At 41.4% G+C, this 22988-nt stretch overlaps 1 protein-coding gene across 1 annotated transcript; it reads right to left on the minus strand.

Moving 5' to 3' along the window:
• Positions 1-2902: 2902 nt before the first annotated feature.
• On the minus strand, positions 2903-21234 carry NOS2 (nitric oxide synthase 2). Its single transcript, XM_051635860.1, has 26 exons — positions 21125-21234; positions 19923-20019; positions 19240-19362; positions 19001-19149; positions 17196-17358; positions 16726-16817; positions 16209-16350; positions 15173-15312; positions 14434-14608; positions 13624-13725; positions 12831-13025; positions 12351-12433; positions 11894-12038; positions 11599-11703; positions 11390-11439; positions 11123-11297; positions 10496-10628; positions 9994-10072; positions 8920-9098; positions 7881-8044; positions 6883-7093; positions 6509-6596; positions 5956-6077; positions 5225-5373; positions 4270-4464; positions 2903-3699 (listed from the first exon to the last, which is right to left on the minus strand). Exons 1-26 carry the CDS (start codon positions 21229-21231, stop codon positions 3583-3585), a joined length of 3480 nt encoding a protein of 1159 aa, XP_051491820.1. The 5' UTR covers positions 21232-21234; the 3' UTR covers positions 2903-3582.
• Between the last annotated feature and the right edge of the window lie 1754 nt (positions 21235-22988).

The following is a 22988-nucleotide window of genomic DNA, read 5'->3' on the forward strand; positions in this document are numbered from 1 at the left end:
CCTCAGAGCTCTGCGGCCTGGCGGGGCCGATCAGCCCCTCAGCGCCGGGAACGCTCCCAGCCCCTCCACGCTGCCACCCTCTGCTCCTCTCTCCCACCCAAAACCCCTTTTTTCCTCCAGGGAAGAGCTGAAGCGAACGCCTTGTGACGGCAGAGCAGGATAAAAATGTGCCCTTGTGGCCAAGAAGGCCAACGGCATCCTGGGGTGCGTTAGAAAGGGTGTGGTTAGTCGGTCAAGAGAGGTTCTCCTACCTCTTTATTCTGCATTGGTGAGGCCACATCTGGAGTATTGTGTCCAGTTCTGGGCCCCTCAGTTCAAGAAGGACAGGGATCTGCTTGAGAGAGCCCAGCGCAGAGCTACAAAGATGATTAAGGGAGCAGAACATCTCCCTTATGAGGAGAGGCTGAGGGAGCTGGGTCTCTTGAGCTTGGAGAAGAGGAGGCTGAGGGGTGACCTCATTAATGTTTACAAATACGTAAAGGGTGAGTGTCAGGGAGATGGAGTTAGGCTTTTCTCAGTGATGACCAGTGATAGGACAAGGGGTAACGGGTGGAAATTGGAGCATAGGAGGTTCAAGGTGAATATACGAAAAAATTTTTTTACTGTGAGAGTGACAGAGCCCTGGGACAGGCTGCCCAGGGAGGCTGTGGAGTCTCCTTCACTGGAGACATTCAAAACCCACCTGGATGCGTTCTTGTGTGATGTGCTCTAGGTGACCCTGCTCTGGCAGGGGGGGTTGGACTAGATGATCTTTCGAGGTCCCTTCCAACCCCTAAGATTCCATGATTCTATGAAAAGCACCGGCGGGCTGTTGCGGTGGTCGATCGAGGTCAGACCGCGCGGCAAATTTCAGTAAAACGTTCGTGATGTATCCCACGTTATTTGTGGGACCCCGGGAGCTGCGGGTGTCTCTGCTGCCAACCCAGGACACACCCGGGGCCTGGGAACCCTCCACGGCATCCCCAGGTCGGTTGGAACAATTCACCTGGTGTATCTCAAGTCTTTCTCCGACGGCGGCTAAAGAACCAGGAAGAAAATGGTTTCAATCCCCGGGCACTTCATGCTGAATTCCAAGATAGCCATGTAAAATGGGCTTAAATGTTCGCGAAACAAGCTGCTAATTGCTCTGGAAAAAGTGTTAATCTGTAATTCTCAATCCCGCCCCAAGTCAGCGAGGTGCATGAATCACCTCAGGAACTTTCAGCCCAGAATAGTTCCTCTGCCTCTCGCAGCATTACTTAGGTGCTTAAACTAAGGCACATGCTTAAATCCAGTACTTACTTGGGGCTGTCATGACCACTTAATTAACCACAGAACAGGCTATTTGATCACATTCGGGATTTTAAAAGGTATCTTTTGTATCTGGTTTCTTAAAGGAAGTTTCAGTTTTAATCTTGGAATAGAATAATTATCCACTGACCTTAACAGCTGCACTTTATCTTCCCCATTTATTTCTGTAGAAAAAGCAATTATACCCAGCTTCAGATCAGTGCTGCAACTGAAGCTAACTTACAGCTGGCACCAGTTTAAATACATTCACAAAGAACTAAAACAGAACTCTGCTTTTCTTAATCCTTTAACTGCCTTCTCACCTCTTGCCTAGGAGGAAATTTTTGCAATGGTGGAGTGAAAATGAGAAGTTCCCCCAGTAAAACTTGCCTCATCAACTTAGAATATGTAAATGGAAAGTCATGCAACTTCTGAGCTGATATACAAACACTTATGCCTCTTGCTCTGACTTGCCAGAAGTCCAGGAAGGAACAGATGTTCTTACTTCTCTGGCTGGCAGTTTGCCATGGTGTCCCCTCCTCTTCACCACATGGAATTATCTCAGGGCACTCCAGCCTGCTCTGCACTGGGCAGAAAAAGCAGGACTTCTTTCTTTTTTCTGAGTTTCTGACTCCACAAATGAAAGTGAACTTATAAAGGATTACAGTAATGCTTTAAAATAAGTGATTACTTGGAAAAGACACCTGAGATCCAAAGAAAGCATCCTGGCAAGGAAATTGACCTCTTTAGCCATGTGCATGGAAAATGGGCTGTGCAGTGATGTGCCTCCCAAAAGGGCATGGAGCAGACCAGCACTTTGAGGTGTGGCACTTTGTTCTGTTCCCTACTTCTGTTGGATTCATGTGAAGCCCTGAGCTTATGGAGAACTTTCTTAATGGAAATGTGCCATTTCCATCCCACCCCAGAAATCTAAAATCAGAAAACATCAATTCAATGAAGTATGAGATAACACTGACAGAGTATATATACTAGGTGCCCATCAGCACTCCATACTTGCCAGGAACCTCCTCTGTCCTTTACTCTTTGTAGCTGCTATTTGATATCTCCTGTTCTCTGCCACCACTGCCCACATTCTTTGATCTATGCTGTATTCTTGGTCTCATGTCTAAGGCTGTCTTGAAGCACGTGTGGAACATACTGTACATACTCAACTCCTCCTTCATCAGGTTCCAGCTTCTGGAGAAAAGGGACAAGGGAAAAATCTCACATTCAGCTTTTTTAATGTGATCATATAGTCCTGGTAATTTTAGAGAAAGAACGAAAAGCTCTGACATAACTACAAGGCACAGAAAGAGCTACAGTCAAAATAAAACTAGGGCAAAATATTTTGCTCTCATTGCTATTTTATAGTCTTGCCATTTGCAAGCCCATCTCACAGTCTATGGGTGCAAATTCACACTTTCCAGGCAGTAACAAAATGCATAACTAATCTTAGGGAGACACTGCAACTCCTGGAGATGGGCTCTTTACTGATGGAAGTAGCAGAAGTAGCACTGCCTGGAGCCAAACCCACCTCACCAGAACCTGAGAACTTTCTTAGCTAACTCTACCTTTTTAGGCTGAAGCCAACAGCAAAAATAGGTACACTTAATCCACACCAACTTGTCTCAATATAAAGGCATCTTTTATTACAAACAAATCAAGTAAATCAGAGCATACAGTTCAAACATACAAAGTGCTTTTGAATTTTCTGAGCCATACTGCCATTGGCTCTGTAACAACAATTCAGGTTCAAGTACCTGAATCACACAAAGCAGAATTCAAAACTACTGCCTCTCCTCATGTGCACACATCTCAAGTGTATGTAGGAGGTATTCCCATCTATGAACCACTATATTATTATCTGATCTGCAAATATTGCTTCAGCTTCAACAAGTGTGACTACACACTTCCAAGTGACACAGCCACCCATTTACTTGCTGCAAAGTGAAGATAATATGCATAGTAAAACAATCTGATATAAATAAATTAAAGATAAACAGTGCATTTCAAAAAAAGACTTCGGTTCTAACTTACACAGGAAAAAACCTAAGTCTTCCTGGTATTTATAAAAATAGCAGATTTCCACTAGCAGATTAAAAAAATAATTTGCATCTTCACTATTAAGAGAATCTATTCAAAGTAGTCTCAGAATAAATAGCAACAAAACTCAGATGTAGTATCTTTCTTAATTAAGGCTGAGGTTTAAAAGTGAAATCCTACAATCATATACATGTATTTGATTTAACATGTATAAGAAAGAGGATTTCACCCCTTGATATTTGAAAGTAACAGTAAATGTGCAAGTTTTGTCTAAAATGTAAGTTGATTTTTTCTTCTTGGACTGGTGGGTTGCAAAGCTCTTACACCTCTCTTGACTTCGTGTGGGAATACAGCCCCAAATATGTCTTCGTGGTATCGCCTTTGGTTCTGCAAAAAGAGAAAGGAAACTCCAAGAGATTATTTCAATCCTGCCAACTCCTCCTTCCGCAGCAGTTAAGTAAAGGTCTTTTGCATTTGTGTGACTGGCTTTGTGATGGTGAACTACTGCTCTTGGCAAGGAAAGGAACGTGTCTGAACCCCAGACACACGTGCTTCAGGACACATTCTGGTAACAAAAGGGTCCTAAAAAGCCAGCAGACCCAGGCGCTGTGTTCTCAGTGAGGGGCCCACTAATTTCTTAACTCACTGTCCTCCATTGGTGCAATAAAGGCTCAAACTCTTGCTGTTCTAGACATGCTGCACAGCTGATGTCCTGGGCCCAAAGGGAAACACTGGGGGAAATGGTAGATGGAGGAAAAGAACAGCACGTGTCACTCTCACACCCTAACCAAACAGAACCTGCATTTTAAATCATGGTGGGTGGACTAAGCTGAGCACTTAAAGCTTTTTTCCTCAAAGTTCATGGAAGCCTGCAAGGTCTTGAGTGTGACTCTGAAGACTTCTGTAACCACTCCTGGAACACTGACTGGAAAGAAAGTCTTGCACCTCACAGCATACCTTTAGCTGGAAGAAATACTCCTCTGCCTGCTGCTCATTGAGGTTCAGGTGTTTTGCAAGCAGCCCTTTCAAAGTCTGAGCAACATCCTTGGCCATGTGCACGCCTCCACAGATGTACAAATGCCCTCCCTCCTTATGCAAGAGGTTGTACACTTTGGTCTCCAACTTGCTTTGAAGAACATCTTGTACGTAGACCTTAGAAACACAAAAAGGATCGTTAGGGAAGGTTTCCTAAATGCTGCTTTGGCCATTGGCTTTTCTAAACCCCATGTGGGTCTATGTGATAAGACTCTCAATGCCCTGTCTATGCTAGCTGTGTGTTGCACCACAGCAAAGGAGAAGAAAAATATCTTCATGCCACCTTTACAAGCCCCAGATTTGGAGGCTTGACCTGTCTCCTGATTAAACTAAAGCAGACTAAGTTTATTCTTTTTTTTCAGAACCAGTTACAACTGCCAAAGTCTCCCAACTTGCCAGGAGAGCAGGATATCTAAAAGAGGACAGCTGAAGTGCTGTTGTTTTCTCCAATCAAGATTTCATCTAAGCAAAATTAATTTCCAGGGTCGCTGTGTCATTGAAGTGATGACAAATGGCCAGAGCCAGCTCATTTCTAACTCATGGACTTAGTTAAACCAAATCCTACAAAACTTCAGATTTCTGAAAATATTCCAGCTTCTAGTTTCAAAGACTATCTGCACTTACAGTTTCAATCATATGTCTATCATGACTCTCTACATGGCAGCAAGGGTTTTATATTTCTATAGCTTGCTTTTACAGAAGTGCACAGTGAGATTCTCCTCTCTTTTGAAGGAGTGGGGCCTTTTGTCACTTGTTTACAACACAGTGAAGCAAAATGCTCCCATTTTTGTTAAGAACAGTGTTAAACAGAGCCCAAATCTTACCCTGAGGGACCATTCTGGAAGGAGCCAAGACTTAAAGAGCAAAGGAGCTTTACCTTAGCTTGGCCAGGCTGTCTGGAGTAAGCTGTATAAACTTCCTTCAGGACTCCCTTCCTCTTCATTTCCTCAGTTTCTTCTTTGTAGATGTGATCCAGGTCTGGCTGCCAGCAGCCAAACAACAATGTCATGTCCCCACCTTTGATCCCTGAAACCAACATTGGAAAGTGTTTTGTCTTTAGGCAAAAAAAAGAAAAAAAAAAAAAAGAAGAAAAGTGTAGCTGCCTGTAGAACTACTTTCTAATTAGCCTTTCTCACTAAACATCTGAGAAGGGGAGTGTGTATGTGTCTCTGTGTGACAGCTTCTGATTTTAGGGTCCTGCACGAGGACTAAACCTGCCCGAGTCCTTGGAGAGCCATGTGGAATCTCCTGCTGAAGCAGGTTCCCCAGCCAGGCTGATAGCACAGGCCAAGGTGTTTCCTCTCTGTGTTGTGGTCCCCATGAGCACCTGGGGCAGGCACTGAACATACAGGATTCACAGGACACCCAGGCTGCTCCCTCCAGGGGACCAAATACCTCCAAGACCACCAGAAGGTTTCAAGGGGGATGGAATTATTAGCTCTTTCTGTGCAGTGCCCAATCAGTCTTGGGAAGACAAAACTCTACATGGTTTACTTGGCTAATGTTGCTAGTTCTCTCCATCTGTAGAAATTTTATTGGGAGGACTAGGGATGTCTTCTGCTTCTGGATGAGTTATGGGCTCTTCTTTGTGCCAGTCCCCACCAGTACCTTTCTTTTCCAAGTCATAGAGACGCTGCTGCCAGAAACTTCTGAAGGGAGCAATTCCTGTTCCTGGACCTATCAGAATGCATGGCTTGCTTGGCTCCCCTGGGAGCTGGAATCCATTAGCCCTACAAGGCAAAAAGACAGTCATTAGGTTATTTGTTTATGACTGACTTCTCAGTGTCAGCTTCTGAAATGATTTTGAGCAGCAGAGCCCAAGTTAGCCATTTGAAAACAGTAACAGGGCTTGGTGACAATTGCTTCTTGTTTCCTTAGTTTTACTTGTGCTAAGTGGATATGGTGGCAGTGGGGATGCTGTCACTCTGGAGAGAATTCTTTCAGAATCTTCTATGATTTTGCTCAACATAAGACAAGGTAAAGGATCTCATCTCTGGAAGGACAGGGAGCTCCCTCTCTCCTCAAACTCAAGATACTCCAGCTGGCACTCACCACTCACTGGAAAATCTTATGCACACAATTAATTAAAAAAAAAACACTGAAGAAGCTGAATTAAGAACTTATTGGCTTATTTTTTAATTTTTCTCTGTCCTACACTCACCTGCGTACAAAGCACGGAACCATTTCATTGAGAGCTACTGTGTTCAGCCACGTGCTGCAAACTCCATGGTGCAAAGGCCCTTGTCCATCTAATCAGAGCAAAGGAAAACACCTCTGTCAGTATCCAAAACCTCTCAGTTTTTAAAAAAAAAATCAGATTTTATCCTTAAGATTATGGGGTTTAAGTAAATGTCTATCTAGTAATGATTTGTAAAACAAAGATACACTTCTGACAATGCAGACCTTTAGCAAAAGCTGACACAAACCTTTTGGTTTTGCTTCATGCCATATGGCAAACAGTTTTTTTTTTTCTGAACCACAATGCAGCCTAAATATCATTGAATTGAGACAGAAACAAAACCAACAATTCATTACCTCTTGTCCTGTAGTTTACAACTGCAACTGTCAGATGAATCTCTCTGGGTGTCATGTCACAGGAGGAGCTGACAGAATAATACCTGGGCTTCAGAAGAGGCAGCTGTGTTAGCAGGAAAGCTGTGGAGACCTCAGCAGAAGGAAACTCCTCCAGGACCTCCAGGATGTTGGGGCTGTTGTAAAACTTCCATTTATTGTATTCTTCTGTGCTCTAAAAGGCAAAGTCCACCACCACAACGTTACCAGCTCCTGCTGAGTTCAGGAGGGCAGGGATATTTGAAGTGTCACTTATTTATAAGAATCCTTCAATTCAATATGCAGGCAAAAGATCTGAGAATTCTCAAAACTTTGCCTAGACCAATACTGGAGTTTTCCTAAGAAATGGCTGATTTTTTGAAAACAGAAGTACAGAGAACCTGCTGTGATTTTCTCAAGATACCAGCTCTCTCACTGAGGATGTAGAAACTGAAGTAGAATCTGTTTCTCAGCTCCTTCTATGGGATATCCACAAAACTGCATGGGCCTAGGTCCTGATCTCTCCTGAGCCTTGCTGAGCCCAGCTGGAGAAGCAAACACCCACCACCTCAGTGTGTCTTGGGTTAATTAAAGCAACATCCCTCTCTCATGCTATCAAATGCCTGACAAAATTTATCTACAAGCCCCCCTCCACCTGCAAACTGTAAGGTCTTTTAATGGTGTTTCAACCAGAAACCACCACAAGGCAGGCAAGAGAAACAGGCAGGCAAAATGACCCACCCAGAACCACACAGGAAACACCAGATCTGAAGAAATCTTACGATTCCCACGCCCTGGCTGAGCCACAAGACCATCCTTTTTCTCACTGTGGTTGGTTTTACAGGCACACAGAACATGTAACAGAGGGTTAAAAATGAAGCACCATCACTACAAAAATTCCTGAAGCTTTTGCTCCCCAATCAAAAGGCCTCAGATGGTTCAGTGCAATGTACTTCTAACACAAATCTATCCTTAACACTTACTTGACATAAAATTTCCAGTCTCTGTTTGTCTCCTTCCACTGTTACCAGCTGGGAGAGGTTTTTTAGCAGTTGTTGGGAGGGTGGAGTAGTGATATCAAGCAAGTATGTCAAAGCCTGGTGGAGTGTGCAGACTGGAATCTTTTTGTCACTTGTCCAGTAGCCACCTGGAAATGAGGGAAATAAAAGAACACTTGGCAATTCCCACGGCATTTGACAGCTGTAGAGCTTTGCAAAACTCAGTGTCCTTCAAAATATGACTTCAGATGAGGTCACACCAGGTCTAGAACACAGGGCCCTTCTGAAAAGGGGTTAAATATGAGGTTTCAAACTTTTTGTAAGGACAGGATCTGATGCAGAGAATTGCATGATAACAGAAAACTAAAATAAAAAGCCTTTTATTTAAGGAAATGATCTTTCCATGTGTCAGAATCCTCTGATTTAGTAGATTGTTCCTACTAAGATGGAAAAGATGGTCATGTTGTGTAAATCTATTTTTAAGACTCTGATGTGTAACAACAATCATAGAATCATAGAATGGTGAAGGTTGGAAGAGATCTTAAAGATCAGGTTCCAACCTCCCTGCAATGAGCAGGGACACCTTACACCAGACCAGGCTGCACAAGGTCCCATCCAAAATGGCTTTGAACACCTCCAGGGATGAGGCACCCACAGCCTCCTCGGGCAACTTATTCCAATGCCTTACCACCCTCATGGTGAAGAATTTCTTCCTCATATCTAACCTCATTTTACCCTCTGTCAATTTAAAACCATTACCCCTTGTTGATTAATTGCAGTCAATGGCCAATTCAGCAACTGAATTACAAACAAAGTCAACCCAAGAGAACTCTGTGGACACTGGAGAAATTACCATGGACTGCCAGAGTATGCAACATAGAATTGAGAATTATAAGAGTAACTAAAAGCATCAACAAATTCCTTTTGAAACCTAAGGAAAGGATAATGTACTCAAATTCAGTCCATAAAAATTCTCAGGAATTTTAGAGAAACTTGTTATTTTATCTAGAGAGAACCAACTCACCATCAGTGCAGGTTTCCAGTCTGATAGGCTGATCAGCTGGAGGGGCATCCTTGACACGTGCAATGAGGCCATGGACTAATTCTGGCTGGTTGGCTGGGAAAATCCCAATGTGTTCTCCAGGCAGGTAGTGCACTTCCTCATTAGTCTCACAGGAAAGCTTGACTAGAAGGGTAACACGACTAGATATAGAACAAAAAGAGATCAGACAGATCTTGGTTACGTCGACAGGATTTCCCCTGCACTGAGCAGAAAAGGAACAAACCTGAAGTGACAGTTGGCAAGGCCTTTCTTGTGTTCATTACCAAATGATCAGACCAGCTTAGTGCATAATAGGGAGTTAAATAATTACTCCAGGTATGTGAAGCACTTGTATCAAAACAGGCAAGATGCTGAAGTGCTGCTTGATCTGCCCCATCGAGAATAAATGTGTCTGTAATCAGCCAAGGCAGGGAAGTGCAGCTCTGCTGACTGAACAGCTCACATATCACACCAGCTCAGAGGGCTTCCCAGAAGGGGACTGTATTTAGAACAGGGTGACAGGGACCCTCTGGAGGATCTCAAAGAGCTATGCATAGATGCTATTTCCAAGGCAGATGTTAGCACTGATTATCCTTTTGTACTTCTTTGGGCATTGTTTTGTCTCAGCTTGCTTTGCTGCCCAGCTGAATGCAGCAGCTTCTTGCATTAGTCCTTCTCCTTTTTTTGCCTTTTTATTTTCTGCTAAGGGACAATTTTTGCTCTAAATGGAGGAACCATTTTCCTGGCAAGCAGCATACCAAGCAAGGGAGAGAGGCCATACACCTGGTTTCCACATTTAGCAGGTATCAAAGGGCTATTTCACAAAGTTACTTCTTTCCCTACACTCCCAGAGGCTCTGTGGGAAGTTAGCTCCTATTTAAACCAGGAAAGACTGAAAGCAATCTTGTCATAATTATATACTTCTACTAACAGTACAAAATTAATACCTATTTCTTAATAACTGCAGGGAGAAGATGTTTATAACCAGGTAATTCAGATGTTTAAGATTTTAGTAAAATGTAGTCTGGCAATATTCAAAAGAAGGATGTATGGTACCTGGATTTCACACTTTGAAGATTCTGTCTGAATTTCAGCTTCGTGGGAATTACATCCTTGGCGTGAATGTTTGCAAGTGCTGTTGAGAAAACAGGACATGACTCATGGCAATTCTGGCATTAGGTTTGTTTAAAATGTCTCCAAATGATATGCAGAGAAGAATTGAACCATGCTTGCCCTATAACCTGCTATACTTCTGGTTGGTTATGTCTCCTATGTACACACCTTCCCTGACTAGAAGTAGTTCATTCAGCTTTTGTTCTCCTGGGCCTGCCAACATGTTTGCTGGTTCTGGTCTTCTGCTCTTACTGCAATGGGGAAGATAATGATTTATGGAATGTCAACCCATGTTCTTCTTGTTTTGTTTTTTTTTTCCTGACCACTGTACTTTATTCTATGCATTCTATCATCTAGCAGGACCAATATCACTTCTAGAAAACCTTCAGAGTTCAGACCTATCTGAAGCAAAATGGCAGAGAACAGGGAAGGTGGGAAGTAATACCTTTAACCAAGTCCATGGTTTGAGAGTCATGTACTATCCTGTAGCTCTTGGGATCCCAGCTTTCATCTGAGGTGTATATCTTAGTCAACTGGATACTGGTTCTCCCACGGATGTTAAAAATGTCACAGGCAGTCTAGAATAAAAGCAAAACAGAAGGTTATTCATAGTAGAAAAATATTATATATGTATATTCTTAGCATTATCCTAATCCTAATGAGGAGCTATCTATTCCCCAGATTGCTATTTTCTGTTGGTTCTGTTGAGTTCAGCCATGTTATAAGGGTTCAGTGAGTTTAAGAAGGTTCTGCTTCTATACCAGGGTAGCTAAAAAACTGGCCTACTTAAATTCTGATATTTGATGTTACCACCCTTGTTCATGGTCAATATTCCATTATCCAAAAGGTTTCATGAAATTTTATGTGAATTATTAAAAAAATAATAGAAAACAGGCTGAGTTCCCTCTGCAACATAGGCAAGCAGTAAAAAAGAGGGGAGTTCAAAATTCAGATATAAATCCAGACATGTGTGTTCCTTCATTTCCCCCCATTTTGATGGGATGCTAGTGAATATGAAATAAAATGAATGAATGAACAAACCAGCTGTTGAGCTCAGTATTTATCTAGTCACCTTGAATGCACTGACTGCCCAGGTGCGAAAGGCTTCTTCTTGCCCATTGAGTTCATCTCCTTCACCTATGGGAGTGAGCTGAGAAGCCCCCAGTTGGGCCAGTTTTTGGTCAATGGCATGAGCAAAGGCACAGAACTCCGGATACATGCTGGACCCCAGACCAAACACAGCATATCTGCAGAAGGAGAGAGCAAGATCACAGTGTTGTGCTACATGAAAAGCAAAAGGACTCAAGCACATGCAAACCAAACAACAAAGTACTTTTACCTAATTTTTTTTCTCAGCACCTTCAGGGTGAGCAAGGAGTTCTTCAAGTTCTGTGTAAAAATTCATAAAATACTTCAAGTTAGAACAATACTCTGATTGAAAACAGAAGTGAGACCCTGATCTATATCTTCCATGGGAAAAATGAAAGGGCTGACTTTGGTCTCAGACTTGGAGCTGAGCCTCATATATACTTGTGAGATGAATATTACCTTTCCATTATTTGGAGAATCTCCACTTCCAAATGTGCTAGTAACCACTAGAAGAAGTGTTTCTTTTTCCAGGTCACAAATGTTGTAGTCATCCATGCACAGAATCTGGAAGGTAGAAAGCTCAAGAGAAACTGCTACCAGACATAAGAACTAGCAGTAGGTACCTCTGTAACTGTCAGATGGCCCTTGACCCAATTTACAAGGAATTACTCTAAATGAACCTGAGATCAGTTCTAGTCCAACTTACATTTACCAAACATTCAGAACTTAGTGTGGATGATTTATACTTTCTTACCCTAGTGTTGAAGGCACAGTTGAACAAGCTGCACAGATTGCTGGCCAGTGTTTCAGATTTCCCAGTCTCTGATGCATAGATGACTGTGACCTTGGACCTGGTTGCCATTGTTTGCCGCATGAGTGAAGATGCAAAGAGTACAGCCCTGGGGAAAAAAAAAATAGTCACACATAATTTTTAACATAGATACACAATAAATCGGATTGATTCAAGCTAGGAAAGAATTATCTTGAGCATGGATTTTCCTTGGAAGACTGTTCAGAAGCAATACACTATAGACAGCCCTGAATAAAAATCTTAGATATGACTATTACCTGTTGACTATGATTTTTTTGATTCAAACAATTAAATTGGTCCCAACTGTAATAATTATTAAAAAAACCAAACATGGAACAAAATCATCACAGGATTAGAACAGCTGGCCAAAAGCATGAAGACACTCATTTGAACAACTCACTTTGCCAAGATGCTAAACTTTATTTCTTTTTTCTTTGGCCTCCGGGTCTCATCATGCCAGACATGTGTTTTCCATGCATCCACCTTTAAAAAAAAAAGTTAAGCTTCAGTTAAGAAATGAAAAATAATAAATACACAAGTTTGTATCTTTTAAAGGGCCAGAATAAATAGAATCTGTATATCCAATCCACTGTGTACAAATACAGGATCAGTCTCTGGAGCATTAAATTGCATTTTCCTTCCAGCTTGAGAATTCAACAGAACTAACATAACCTTCCACAGTTGTAAATAAATAATAATAATAACAACAACAACAATAATAATAATATAGCAGGAATAGATATTCCCTGCTATTTATGAATCTCCCTAGAAATTAACTTTCAGTAACCAAGGCTTTCATTCAGACCTCTTCAGGCCCCATATTATCACCTACACTGCTGAAGCTGTCGACTGGCATCATATTTTTTTGGATAACATGTACCTGGTAGTAATAGAAGGGAGTGAGGACATAGTTCAGCATCTCCTGGTGGAACACAGGAGTTATGCTCCCTGATATAGGAGGCACAATCCACACCCAGTCAGCTGGGCAGCCTCCCCGTGCTCGGTACTCGCTCTGCATGTACTTCATGAAGGACTCAGCAGCTGAGTGGTGATCCATGATAGTCACATTTTGTTTCTAAAACAATTGCAAAAAGAAACACATGCATTAAAAAGCCCATTCTGTTCTTCTGCCTGATGTAGTTAATCCTGTTGCTTTGGTTAATATTTGAAGGACTTACTGGTCAATTATTACTATTGGCAACCATTATATAGATAGAAATTGAGGTGGACCTTTGGGGTTTTTTTTAATTGTCAGCATTTTACCTCTCCAACACTGGGAGTATGTGCTGAAAAGCCTCTGATTCATTTTCATCCATATATCATCTTGTTATGATATGTTAAATAAACCATAATGGTAAATAAAAATTATTATCCAATGGCTTTACATAGATTTTAACACTTAGACATATGTGTTAATAGGATGGAGAATTTTGCCTTTAACTTCCTTTTCTTTTTCTCTCCCTTCTGCTTTCACCTGAGATTTTTTTCTGGCAACAACAAGAAATATGGATTCCTTTGCTTTCCCAGGTGTAAATCAAGAATAACTCTATCAGAATCACATTGATAACCTCCACTGAGCATTGGTCCATTGGCACATTTCTATAAAGCTGTTACAAATGAAAGGAAAAAGGGACATTCAATATTCAGTGTCTCTCTGGATTCCATTGACTTACTTGGAAGCTATAAAGAACAGCCACATTTATCTCGACAACAGCTCGGTCTTTCCATAAGGATGAAAGTTTGTTGGTTTCCAGTCCCATTCTTCTCCCTACCTCCTACATGTGGCAAGAGAGAAAAGGGAAAAGCAAATTTACTGTGTGGGACTTGAACCTCATGATTTCTTATCACACTCATATGCAGGAGAAAGTATTGCTGAAGGGGGAGGAGTCAGACATGCTGGGAAAAGCGATGGCAGCAGAAAGACTTGAATTATGGAGTTGTGGTTCTTGAGGCTGTTCTAGTTTGGTAAAGTGGGCAGTGGTCCTCTCCTGGACTAAATGGTTTAAAAAGTGGCAGTATCTAGTCATAAATCTGCATTAATGATTTGTACTGGTGAGGTGCCCAAGACCTGCACCTCACCACAAGGACTCCCCTGCCTTGTCAACAGCAGACTGGAACTGACATAAATACAGCTCTGAGAAATGTACAGACAGCAAAAGTCCTGACTCAGCAGGACTCAGGGTAAAGTTGGGGAAGAATTCCCTTTGGACACCACTTTCTGTATTTTTTTTACAGTTGCAGTTTCACCATTCTGTCCAGCTGTTTGGAACAGATCCTGCCAGAACACTGCAAAAGGAGTCAGACAATCTGGCAATTGTCATCTTGGCAGAGATTCCGAGGTGTCCAACAATAGTCAGGATATTGTGTTAGATTAGCACTGAAGGGTTAGTGTGATGTAAATTCAACACTCTTCCCAGCAAAGCCTCTTTCAGAAAAAGAGGTTTTGGTCTGCAGGCCAGCAGAGCACCCCTTCAGGAGGTTACCTTCAGGATGTTGTACCGCTGCACGTCACAGAAGTCTCGCACTCCTATCTCTGACCCCATGTACCAGCCATTGAAGGGACACCCAGTAAACTCCAGGCCTCCCACCTCAAGGAGCATGTTGGCAACAGCAGGCAGTGCATACCACTTCAGATCCAGCTCCTTAAACCATTCGTACCTGTTAAACAAGCATTTTGATTCATTACTTTATATGTCTTTTCTTCCTTTAGGCAATAACCAGAAAAGTCCAGGAAGATGAAGAGCAGGGACTCCAGGAGAAATGGCCCAGGAAGCATGGTCTGCCAAAGCTCAGAGCAGTTTTCATTTACCATTTGAACTGGAAATTGTCTGCTAAAGAAACTGCAGAACAGTACTACTGAGATCTGCAATCTGCAGGTCACTCCCAAAGCAACCATGAAGAAGAAAACAAAGAGAGAAAGGCAATAAACAGGTGATGATGAGTCCAGCCATATTCTCCACTGGCATAAGAAATGATGAATGTTTGAAATTCTGAATATGATGGAAATGGAAAAAAGAAAAAAGATTCCCAACAAAATTGCTATTAGCTTCCTTAATTTAAATCTCATTTCATTGTTCTAACAGGCATTTTATCCTTAAGGACAATTTACCTTCATTTCATCCTAACAAAGAACTCATAAAATGACTGTTGCAGGCACAGGCTAATAACCTGCCAAGGTGAGGCAGAGGCAAAAATGCAATTATCTAAATCTTGAGTGCTTACTTTGGATGCTCCATTGGCACTTCAAGGACAATTTCTGGCGGGTATTCAAATATTTCTGGGTCTTGGCCATTTGCTTGGAGAACAAGTGGAACTACATCAAAGCGGCCATATTTCGGCTTCCACCCCAGCTCAATGCACAGCTGTAAATAAAGGACATTTGGGGTTTTTTCAGGTTACCCCCCTGGATTTGAAGACAAAAGAATGTTAACCCTCTAAAGCCTGCTGAGGTAAGTGCTAAAGGATAAAGGTTCTCTCTCCCAGTCAGTGTGGAGACATTGTTGGAGCCCATAAGATAAGGAGATGGAGCTCCTGGAGACACTACAGAGGAGGCCACAAAGATCATCTGAGGGCTGGAGCACATCTCCTGTGATGACAGGTTGGGAGAGTTGGGGGTGTTCAGGCTGGAATAGAGAAGCTCCAGGGAGATCTTAGAGCACCTTCCAGTGCCTGAAGGGGCTCCAGGAAAGCTGGGGAAGGGCTTTTTACAAGGGCAGGGAGTGAGAGGACAAGGAGTAAAGGATTAAAACTGGAAGAGGGGAGATTCAGGTGAGACATGAGGAGGAAATTATTTAGTGTGAGGGAGGTGAGACACTGGAACAGGTTGCCCAGGGAAGCTGTGGCTGCCCTATCCCTGGAAGTGTTGAAGGGCAGGTTGGATGGGGCTTGGAGCAGCCTGGGCTGGTGGGAGGTGTCCCTGCCCCTGCCCATGCAGGGCGGTTGGATCTGGATGATCTTTAAGGTCCCTTCCAACCCAAACCATTCTACGATTCTATGTTTAAGTATTGATTGTGTCCCTGACTAAAGGGGATCATTAGCCCACCCTGTTCTGAGATGGAGGGGAGTATTTTTATATCAGGATTGTACCAATTCTTTGCTGCAGCCTGCACCTAGAACCTTTGGGCAGAACGTCCCGTTCACTCCGTACCACCACATTCCCCTCCCACTCTGCCTCAACACGCAAGGGAAAAAATACAAAGGAAGACAGATGGGTTAGATGAGTTGGGAAGCAGTTGTGATGCTGTATTTGGAAGGGTACCTGTGTGAACTCCACACTGGCAGGGTCTCCCAAGATAGACCCATCTGGCATTTGATACCCAGCGTAGCGGATGAGCTGGCTGTTCCAAATACGAAAATCATGTTTCCCATCAGTCCTCTGGGGGAAGATAGTGATGGCTGATCTGTCCAGAGAGACAAACACATCTCCTTACACCACAGCAGCACATCAAACACCTTCTAATTATTAAGACATTAATTGTTACCCACAGCAATTTGTATTTCCAAAATAAACACCAGTAGAAATAAAATCATTCATCCTCTCCACCCGCTTCCCTGAATCTCCAAATGGTCTCTTTTCCCCCAGGAATTACCACAGATTTTGCAACATCAGCCATGGAAGTTACAATATTTCAAAATGGTTGGAAGAACAGTTAAGCACCAGGAGAATTAAGAGCAGACACAAGTTGTCAAAATATTTAGATAGACCATTTCAAGTCCTTGGAATCCAGATCTGGATGCGATTTTTGTTGCTTAAAATTAAAATTAAAGACACCTACCTTATATTTCCATTGTTTGTGGCATACTGAATGTGATGACAGATATGCTCAAACATTTCCTTTGCTGTTCTACAATCACGTGCATCAAAGACCTGTGTTTCCAAAAGAAACATGAAGAAAGAAAGCTGATTTTGAAACAGTAATGTAAGCTCCTTCGTTTTCTGATGCATTTAAGGAAATGAAAGATTACGGGGGAAAATGAAATAAAAATCAGTATTTCTTCATTTAATTGTGGCTCCACTAGGAAAGGTTAATTTTTATTGTTCTCATATGAGAGCAATATTGTCACACATCACAGTCCTCCAAGGACCAAGACGTGGTTCCACAATACAGTTGGTTCCTACACACGTTGATCTTGTGATATGTACAGGAGGAGTGGTCCTCAGTTGAAGCAACTGGCATATTTTAGCAAAGGACATTTTGCTGATTTACTCCAGATGACTGCTTGGCCATGATGGCTCACAGGTTACCTGTAGGTTGGACCACTGGATTCTCCCAATACACCGAGGTGCATTCCTCCAGGCCTGTTTGGCAGCAAAGATCAGTTCATCCTTTGTCAGGTGGTAGGTTCCTGTTTTCTCTATTTCCTTGGTCACTGCTTCCAGTCGGACCAGATGTTCTTCTATTTTTGGCCTTTTGAATGGGAAATAGCCATGAAAAGAAACAATGAAAATGTCATTACTTAGAACTGATTTAAACATCAGACCTTCTCTTATGTTCTGGGTCAAGAAGAGCACAGGCATTGCTGAAGCCATCAAGCTTTTGAGCATCCTGTTGTAAGAGAAGAGTTCTACTTACATCACTGATTTTATCTGCCAGGATGAAGGTAGCTTTCCAGGGAGGGGATTAGTATCTATGAGATCTGGATAAACACTGAGAAGCTTGTCCCTGTAACTTATCTATCACCACCCAGCACATACATGGATTGATCACAAGATTTTCTGTGTAGAGTTTTCAGTTTAAACTGGGATTTTCTGGATTAGTTTGGAAAAAAATGGTCAAATCATAAGTAAATGAAAACTAGAGAACACACTAACTTCAGCCCAGCAGTAGGATTATAGTGACTGTCTTCTCAAAGCTCTATTATTTTCACAGGGACACAGCTCTCCTGGGCAAAGTAAGTAGGATTTTCATTCTTAAAAGGAAGTGCTGAGCAATTTCTTTGTCAGGGAAACCACCTCTAAAATTCTTTAGCTTGATAACAGAGAATGAAGTCAAAACACTAGGAAATATTTATCCCAGCACAGACAAAAATTGTTTTGTTGGCTTACAGATAGAATGAAAATAGCTTGCACTGTCTGAGAGTTTTCACATTTTCAACAAGATGAAAGATCAAGGGCAAGCATGTAAGATAGTGTAAATCAATGTGATCAAATAGCCATGAGCAGAAGCACAGAGATGTGCAAATGTAATATGCTGTCAAGTGAGCACAGCCTGCATGTAAGACAGGGACTCTCAGAAAGGTTCAGATGGAAGAGAGCTTTGTAGAAGACTTCAAAGTGCCTGAAGAAGTAGCCATTATGTGGCTGAGTCCCTTTGAAAGTCTGATAACGTTCTGCAGGGGGATGAGCAAACACTGAATTGTCACTTGAAAGCTTGTCATGTGAAAACTTTGTCACTGCAAACTCTTGGATCTCAATCAGGTGTTCCAGCTTTTCCTGCAACAAGATGTCCCTGCACCATGTCCATTTGTGTGAAAACAAAACCTCTTTTCTAAAGCTAGATCATCCCTCTTAGTGTGCTCAGTGAGCTGATGTTGATTGTATCACAGAGCAAGGTTGAGAAGCAAGAGACCAGCCTTCCAATCCTTGGCTAAAGCCTTGAGAGTCAAAACAGAACGAAAAGAGCACAGAGAAAAGATCCTTGGAACAGCACAAACAAAAACCATCATCCACATTATTCACATCTAAGATTGATCTGAATAGGAGCTAATCCCATTAACAGCCAATGTTAAGAAGGTAACATTCTGAAAGAGAGTCCTAATCAAGCTGTTTACACACTTTAATTTAACAAACTCTGAAGGGATGGGGGTGAGGAGTACACTGTACAGGGTCCATTTTAGTATTCCCAGACCTGGGATTGGCAGATATAGCACATAAAGTGCAGTAACAGTGTTATTTACCTTTCCTAACAGTCTTTAGCTAGTTTTTGAATGCACACTATGTAACAGGTTAGTTGCCAATAGCTGTGAAGAAAACAAACACTCGTGTAGTCTCATGAACAGGTAGGCAGGTAGAGGCTGTATATACAAAAAAAGAAGGTAAAGTTGGCTTACTCTTTAAATGAATCATAGTACTGCTTGATAAAGTCTATTGCCTGAGGTAAAAGTTCTGCTGGTGGAACTGGCCCATCTCTAGGACCTTTCACAAGGCTCTTTGGGGTCATGAGTGCCCCTTGGCAGGCTTTGGTCCTGCAGTTGATAATCTGAAAAACAATAAAATATCAAAACCCAGTGTTGCACTCTGTATCTTTTCCAAGTTATGAACAATCACTATTCAGGTTTCCATATCTTACCTCCTTTGCTGACAGGTGTAGTGTGTCAAGAAAGCTGGATCCATTTTCCAAGTTTCTTACTTTTACATGTCTTGGACATCTTGATATTTGGTTTGAAGCTTTAATATCATTTTGGGGAGGGTTCTGGACAGAGAAAAGATAAAAATACACACTCTCTTCACACGTATTAAATATCTAAAGCTTCATTTTATATTTTGACCACTAAAATGCTACAAATTATGTTCAAGAAACTAGGTATAAATGTGATCTTCTGCAATGTATTTACTAATTTGAGTACAAAACTATTAACCACAGTTTGATATGAAATGGGAAACAAGTATTCTTGTACTTATGAAACAGTATCTGACACTGCAAACACCTTTTAAGTGCCAAGAAAGTCTCTTAACATAGTAGTTAACTGTCTCAGGAAAACAGTGAACCAGACAATTTTAGAGAAAGGCCTCATGTGTTATTAAAGGCTGGGTTTTCAAAGGTGAATGAAGGCATCGGGCACTCCGGTCCCATCAGGTCACCTCTTTCTTTCCCTTGTCATACCAAGCTCCTTTTAGTTCAGAAAAGATCTTTCATCCAAAGATCTCCCATGTAACCACAGTTAGTCCTCACATGAGGACTTGGAGAAGTTCTGAGCAGTAAGTACAACTCCTGTGAACTGTTAGTATCAAGCAATGATGCCAGGAACAGACCTCACTCCCATCGCTGGCCTTGGCTGGAGTTCTGGCAGGTGCCGTCTCTACCCACTTCTTGCTCAGATCATATAATTTGGCATCCTTATTTTCTAAGCTTTAAGAGAGAGAAAGACAATTCAGTATAACACAACATGCTTGGTTTTTGCTAGTTTTACCTGCAGCATCAATAGGGAGTTGCTCAGAGCTGTCCCTGAAAGATGCACTGAGTCAAGAAGCCAACTGTTCACAGCAGCATGAGGGGTGGAGTAGAAGTCAATAGTGAAGCAACCATCACCCTGTCCAGACCACTAGGTGGGAGAGAAAACAACCAATATGGCCTGGGATGGTAAAGGCTGAGTATCATTGCAGGAAGCTAAAAAAGGGCACCTCTACAATTATGATCTGCCTAGAGAATACTCAGAGGAATTAAACAAAGAGGTTGAAATCTTAAGATATGAAAACTTCAGCTCGGTCCAGCCTCCAGCTTATGAAGCAAATAGCATACTTTTGTATTAATTTCCTTTGTTTTATGCATTAAGTCTACTTTTTGATTTGGATATCAGGTTTCAGATTATGTTCAAAAACACCTGAGAGGCATCCAGACCAGAAACTCCCAACGAAGCCCTTAGTTTGGAGGGGGCAGTGATGTGTTTTAGCTAGCAGAGCATGTGTGACCACCCACTTCCAATAGTCAGCTTCACGTATCTTCACAATTTAATATAAATTACTTTGATCAATGAAAGGGTAGGGAATGGTCAGAGAAAGAAATGGTATGCAATAGAAAGCTTAAATAAGCCTAAACCTAGAGAAATTTAATATGCATGTGCCATTATTTTATACAGTGTCTTGTATAAATTGTATCACGGAAATACTTTACCAACTTAATTACAGCTAATAATAATCACTTTGCTAATATTTATAGCATACACATGCCCCCTAAGTCCTAGCATCCATGCAACCATTAGAACACACCAAATAAACTTAAGACTGTGAAAGAGAAAACAAAATTATTTCTTTCCTCAATGATTGTGTAAGTTAGATGCAAAAGTTAAAATGCACCTTACAAGGCAACACCACCCAGTGACCCCCAGGGCCAACTGTTCTTTGGTTAATATTGCTTTGGAAATGCATTACAGGTTTCTCCAGACCCCAAGTCACCAAATGTCCTTCCTTTTCCAATTAAGAGAAACTATGAAAGCATTCAAAGACAAAGATCTTACCCATGGATCTTCCTATTTTTCTCCAGGTTATTATTGATATCCTTCTCTCCAGGGGAGTGGTTCTTAGCAGCACGAGGCTTGAACACGAACTGCCACGGGCACAACATTTTATGTGCTTTGGTTATGACTTCAGTTCACAGAGCTGAAATCTTGTCTTGTGTGATGTGGGAACACTTCTGAGGATGGAAAAAAAACAAGGTCAGTTTTTAACCAAGAAGGTAACTCCCTTTAAAAGGGCTCAGAAACTCACCAGACTGATTTCATCTAATCAGCTTCCTGTTCTAAGAAGGAAAACTGCTTGAGTCTAAATTGATACCAAAACTAACAGTTACCTTTTTCAGTCTCATGCTGCCTTATTTTAAAACACTGGCAAGAGAATTTCAAATGTTGCACAAAACCCAGTTGCATAAACCAGCAAATACCAGTAGCTAAGTAAAACACATTCATGCTCTCCTTCTATGAAAAGCACTCCTTGACACTTGTGGTTTCCCAAGTTTGGTGCTTTTCAAGTTTGTTAAGTGTTATTAAATCTTCTGTTAAATCACATGACTGTATGTTAGCTAGGAAAAGGGATGTAAAATGTTGCTGTGTATTAACATAACAATAATTAAAAAAAAAAAACTTGGTCTGTAAATTAGCCAAAACATTTTGCAATGTATTCATCTGGCAGAGACAAATGGAATCTGAGATTCTGACTCCTATATTTTGTAAGAGATATATATATATACATATACATACACACACAGCATATATTTGAATGAAACATAAATATAAGAATGTACAAAGTTTCATGCCTTTTGTTTGAACATACATTTTCTGCTAGATTCTTACCTTAAAATGGATTTTGTGTGACAGGAGAAAAAGAGCAAACTAGGAAATTGGTAGGGAAAGCAGAAGCAGCAGCTGAATCTGGTTCATAACATCAATAAAACCCAGATGTTTTTCAAAAAAACTCAAAGATAAATAAATAAAATACACATTGCCACATATTCTTGATGTAAATTATGCATGATTTTGTTATTTGTATTGCTTTTTCAGTAAAATTTATACTGCTGGGCTCCCAAGATGCTGTCTGCTGTAAAATCCCACAAGAAGTGCATACAATTCACTGTGCAGAAACTGTAAGGACTTGTCTGCTACTCCAAGTAACAGAAACTGTGTAAGAAGCATTTCTCTACAGTTACAAAATAGGAACAAATCTAAATTACTATTTTGCAATAAAAAAAAATGCTGCAGTGTCCTCTACATTTTTGTAAAACAGAGGGGGAAAAGAGGGAGAGAGAGAGAAAAAAGGAAAAAAAACCCTCAGCACAACAGAAAAAAAAAATACACAAAAAAAAGAGAAAAGAAGGAGACAAAATAAATTAAAAAAAAAACAACAAAAAGGGGAAAAATAAAAACAATGACATTAAAAATAATAAAAATAAGAAAAGCTAAAAAAGAAGGGGAAAAAATTTTAAAAGAAGGAAAAACAGGAAAATAAAGAAGGAAAAAATAGAAAAATAAAGAAGGAAAAATAGAAAAAGAAAAAACCAATATAGAAGAGAGAACACACATTTTCTATTTGCTGGCATTCAGAGTAAGGACTTGCTTGCATTTTGCCTGCTCCACAACAGGGCTCTTGAAATAAAATCGACCACCAAACCTGTCAGAAGCACAAACTTTTACACGAGCAGAAAGGAGAATCAAGTCGTCAGCAGGAAAGCTTGGAAACACAGCAGGAGACCAGTTCCAACACTTTGCTCCTGACGTGGGAAAAAAAAGCCCCCCACTTTGCCATAGTTATTCCCCTTGCTGGGAGCAAAGGGATGGGCAGGGAACCCCGGGCACAGCTTACCCTGCTCCTGGGAGAGACCGTCCTGCC

The sequence above is a fragment of the Apus apus genome, chromosome 18 (genome assembly GCF_020740795.1).
Source record: "Apus apus isolate bApuApu2 chromosome 18, bApuApu2.pri.cur, whole genome shotgun sequence".
Classification (NCBI taxonomy): Eukaryota; Metazoa; Chordata; class Aves; order Apodiformes; family Apodidae; genus Apus; species Apus apus.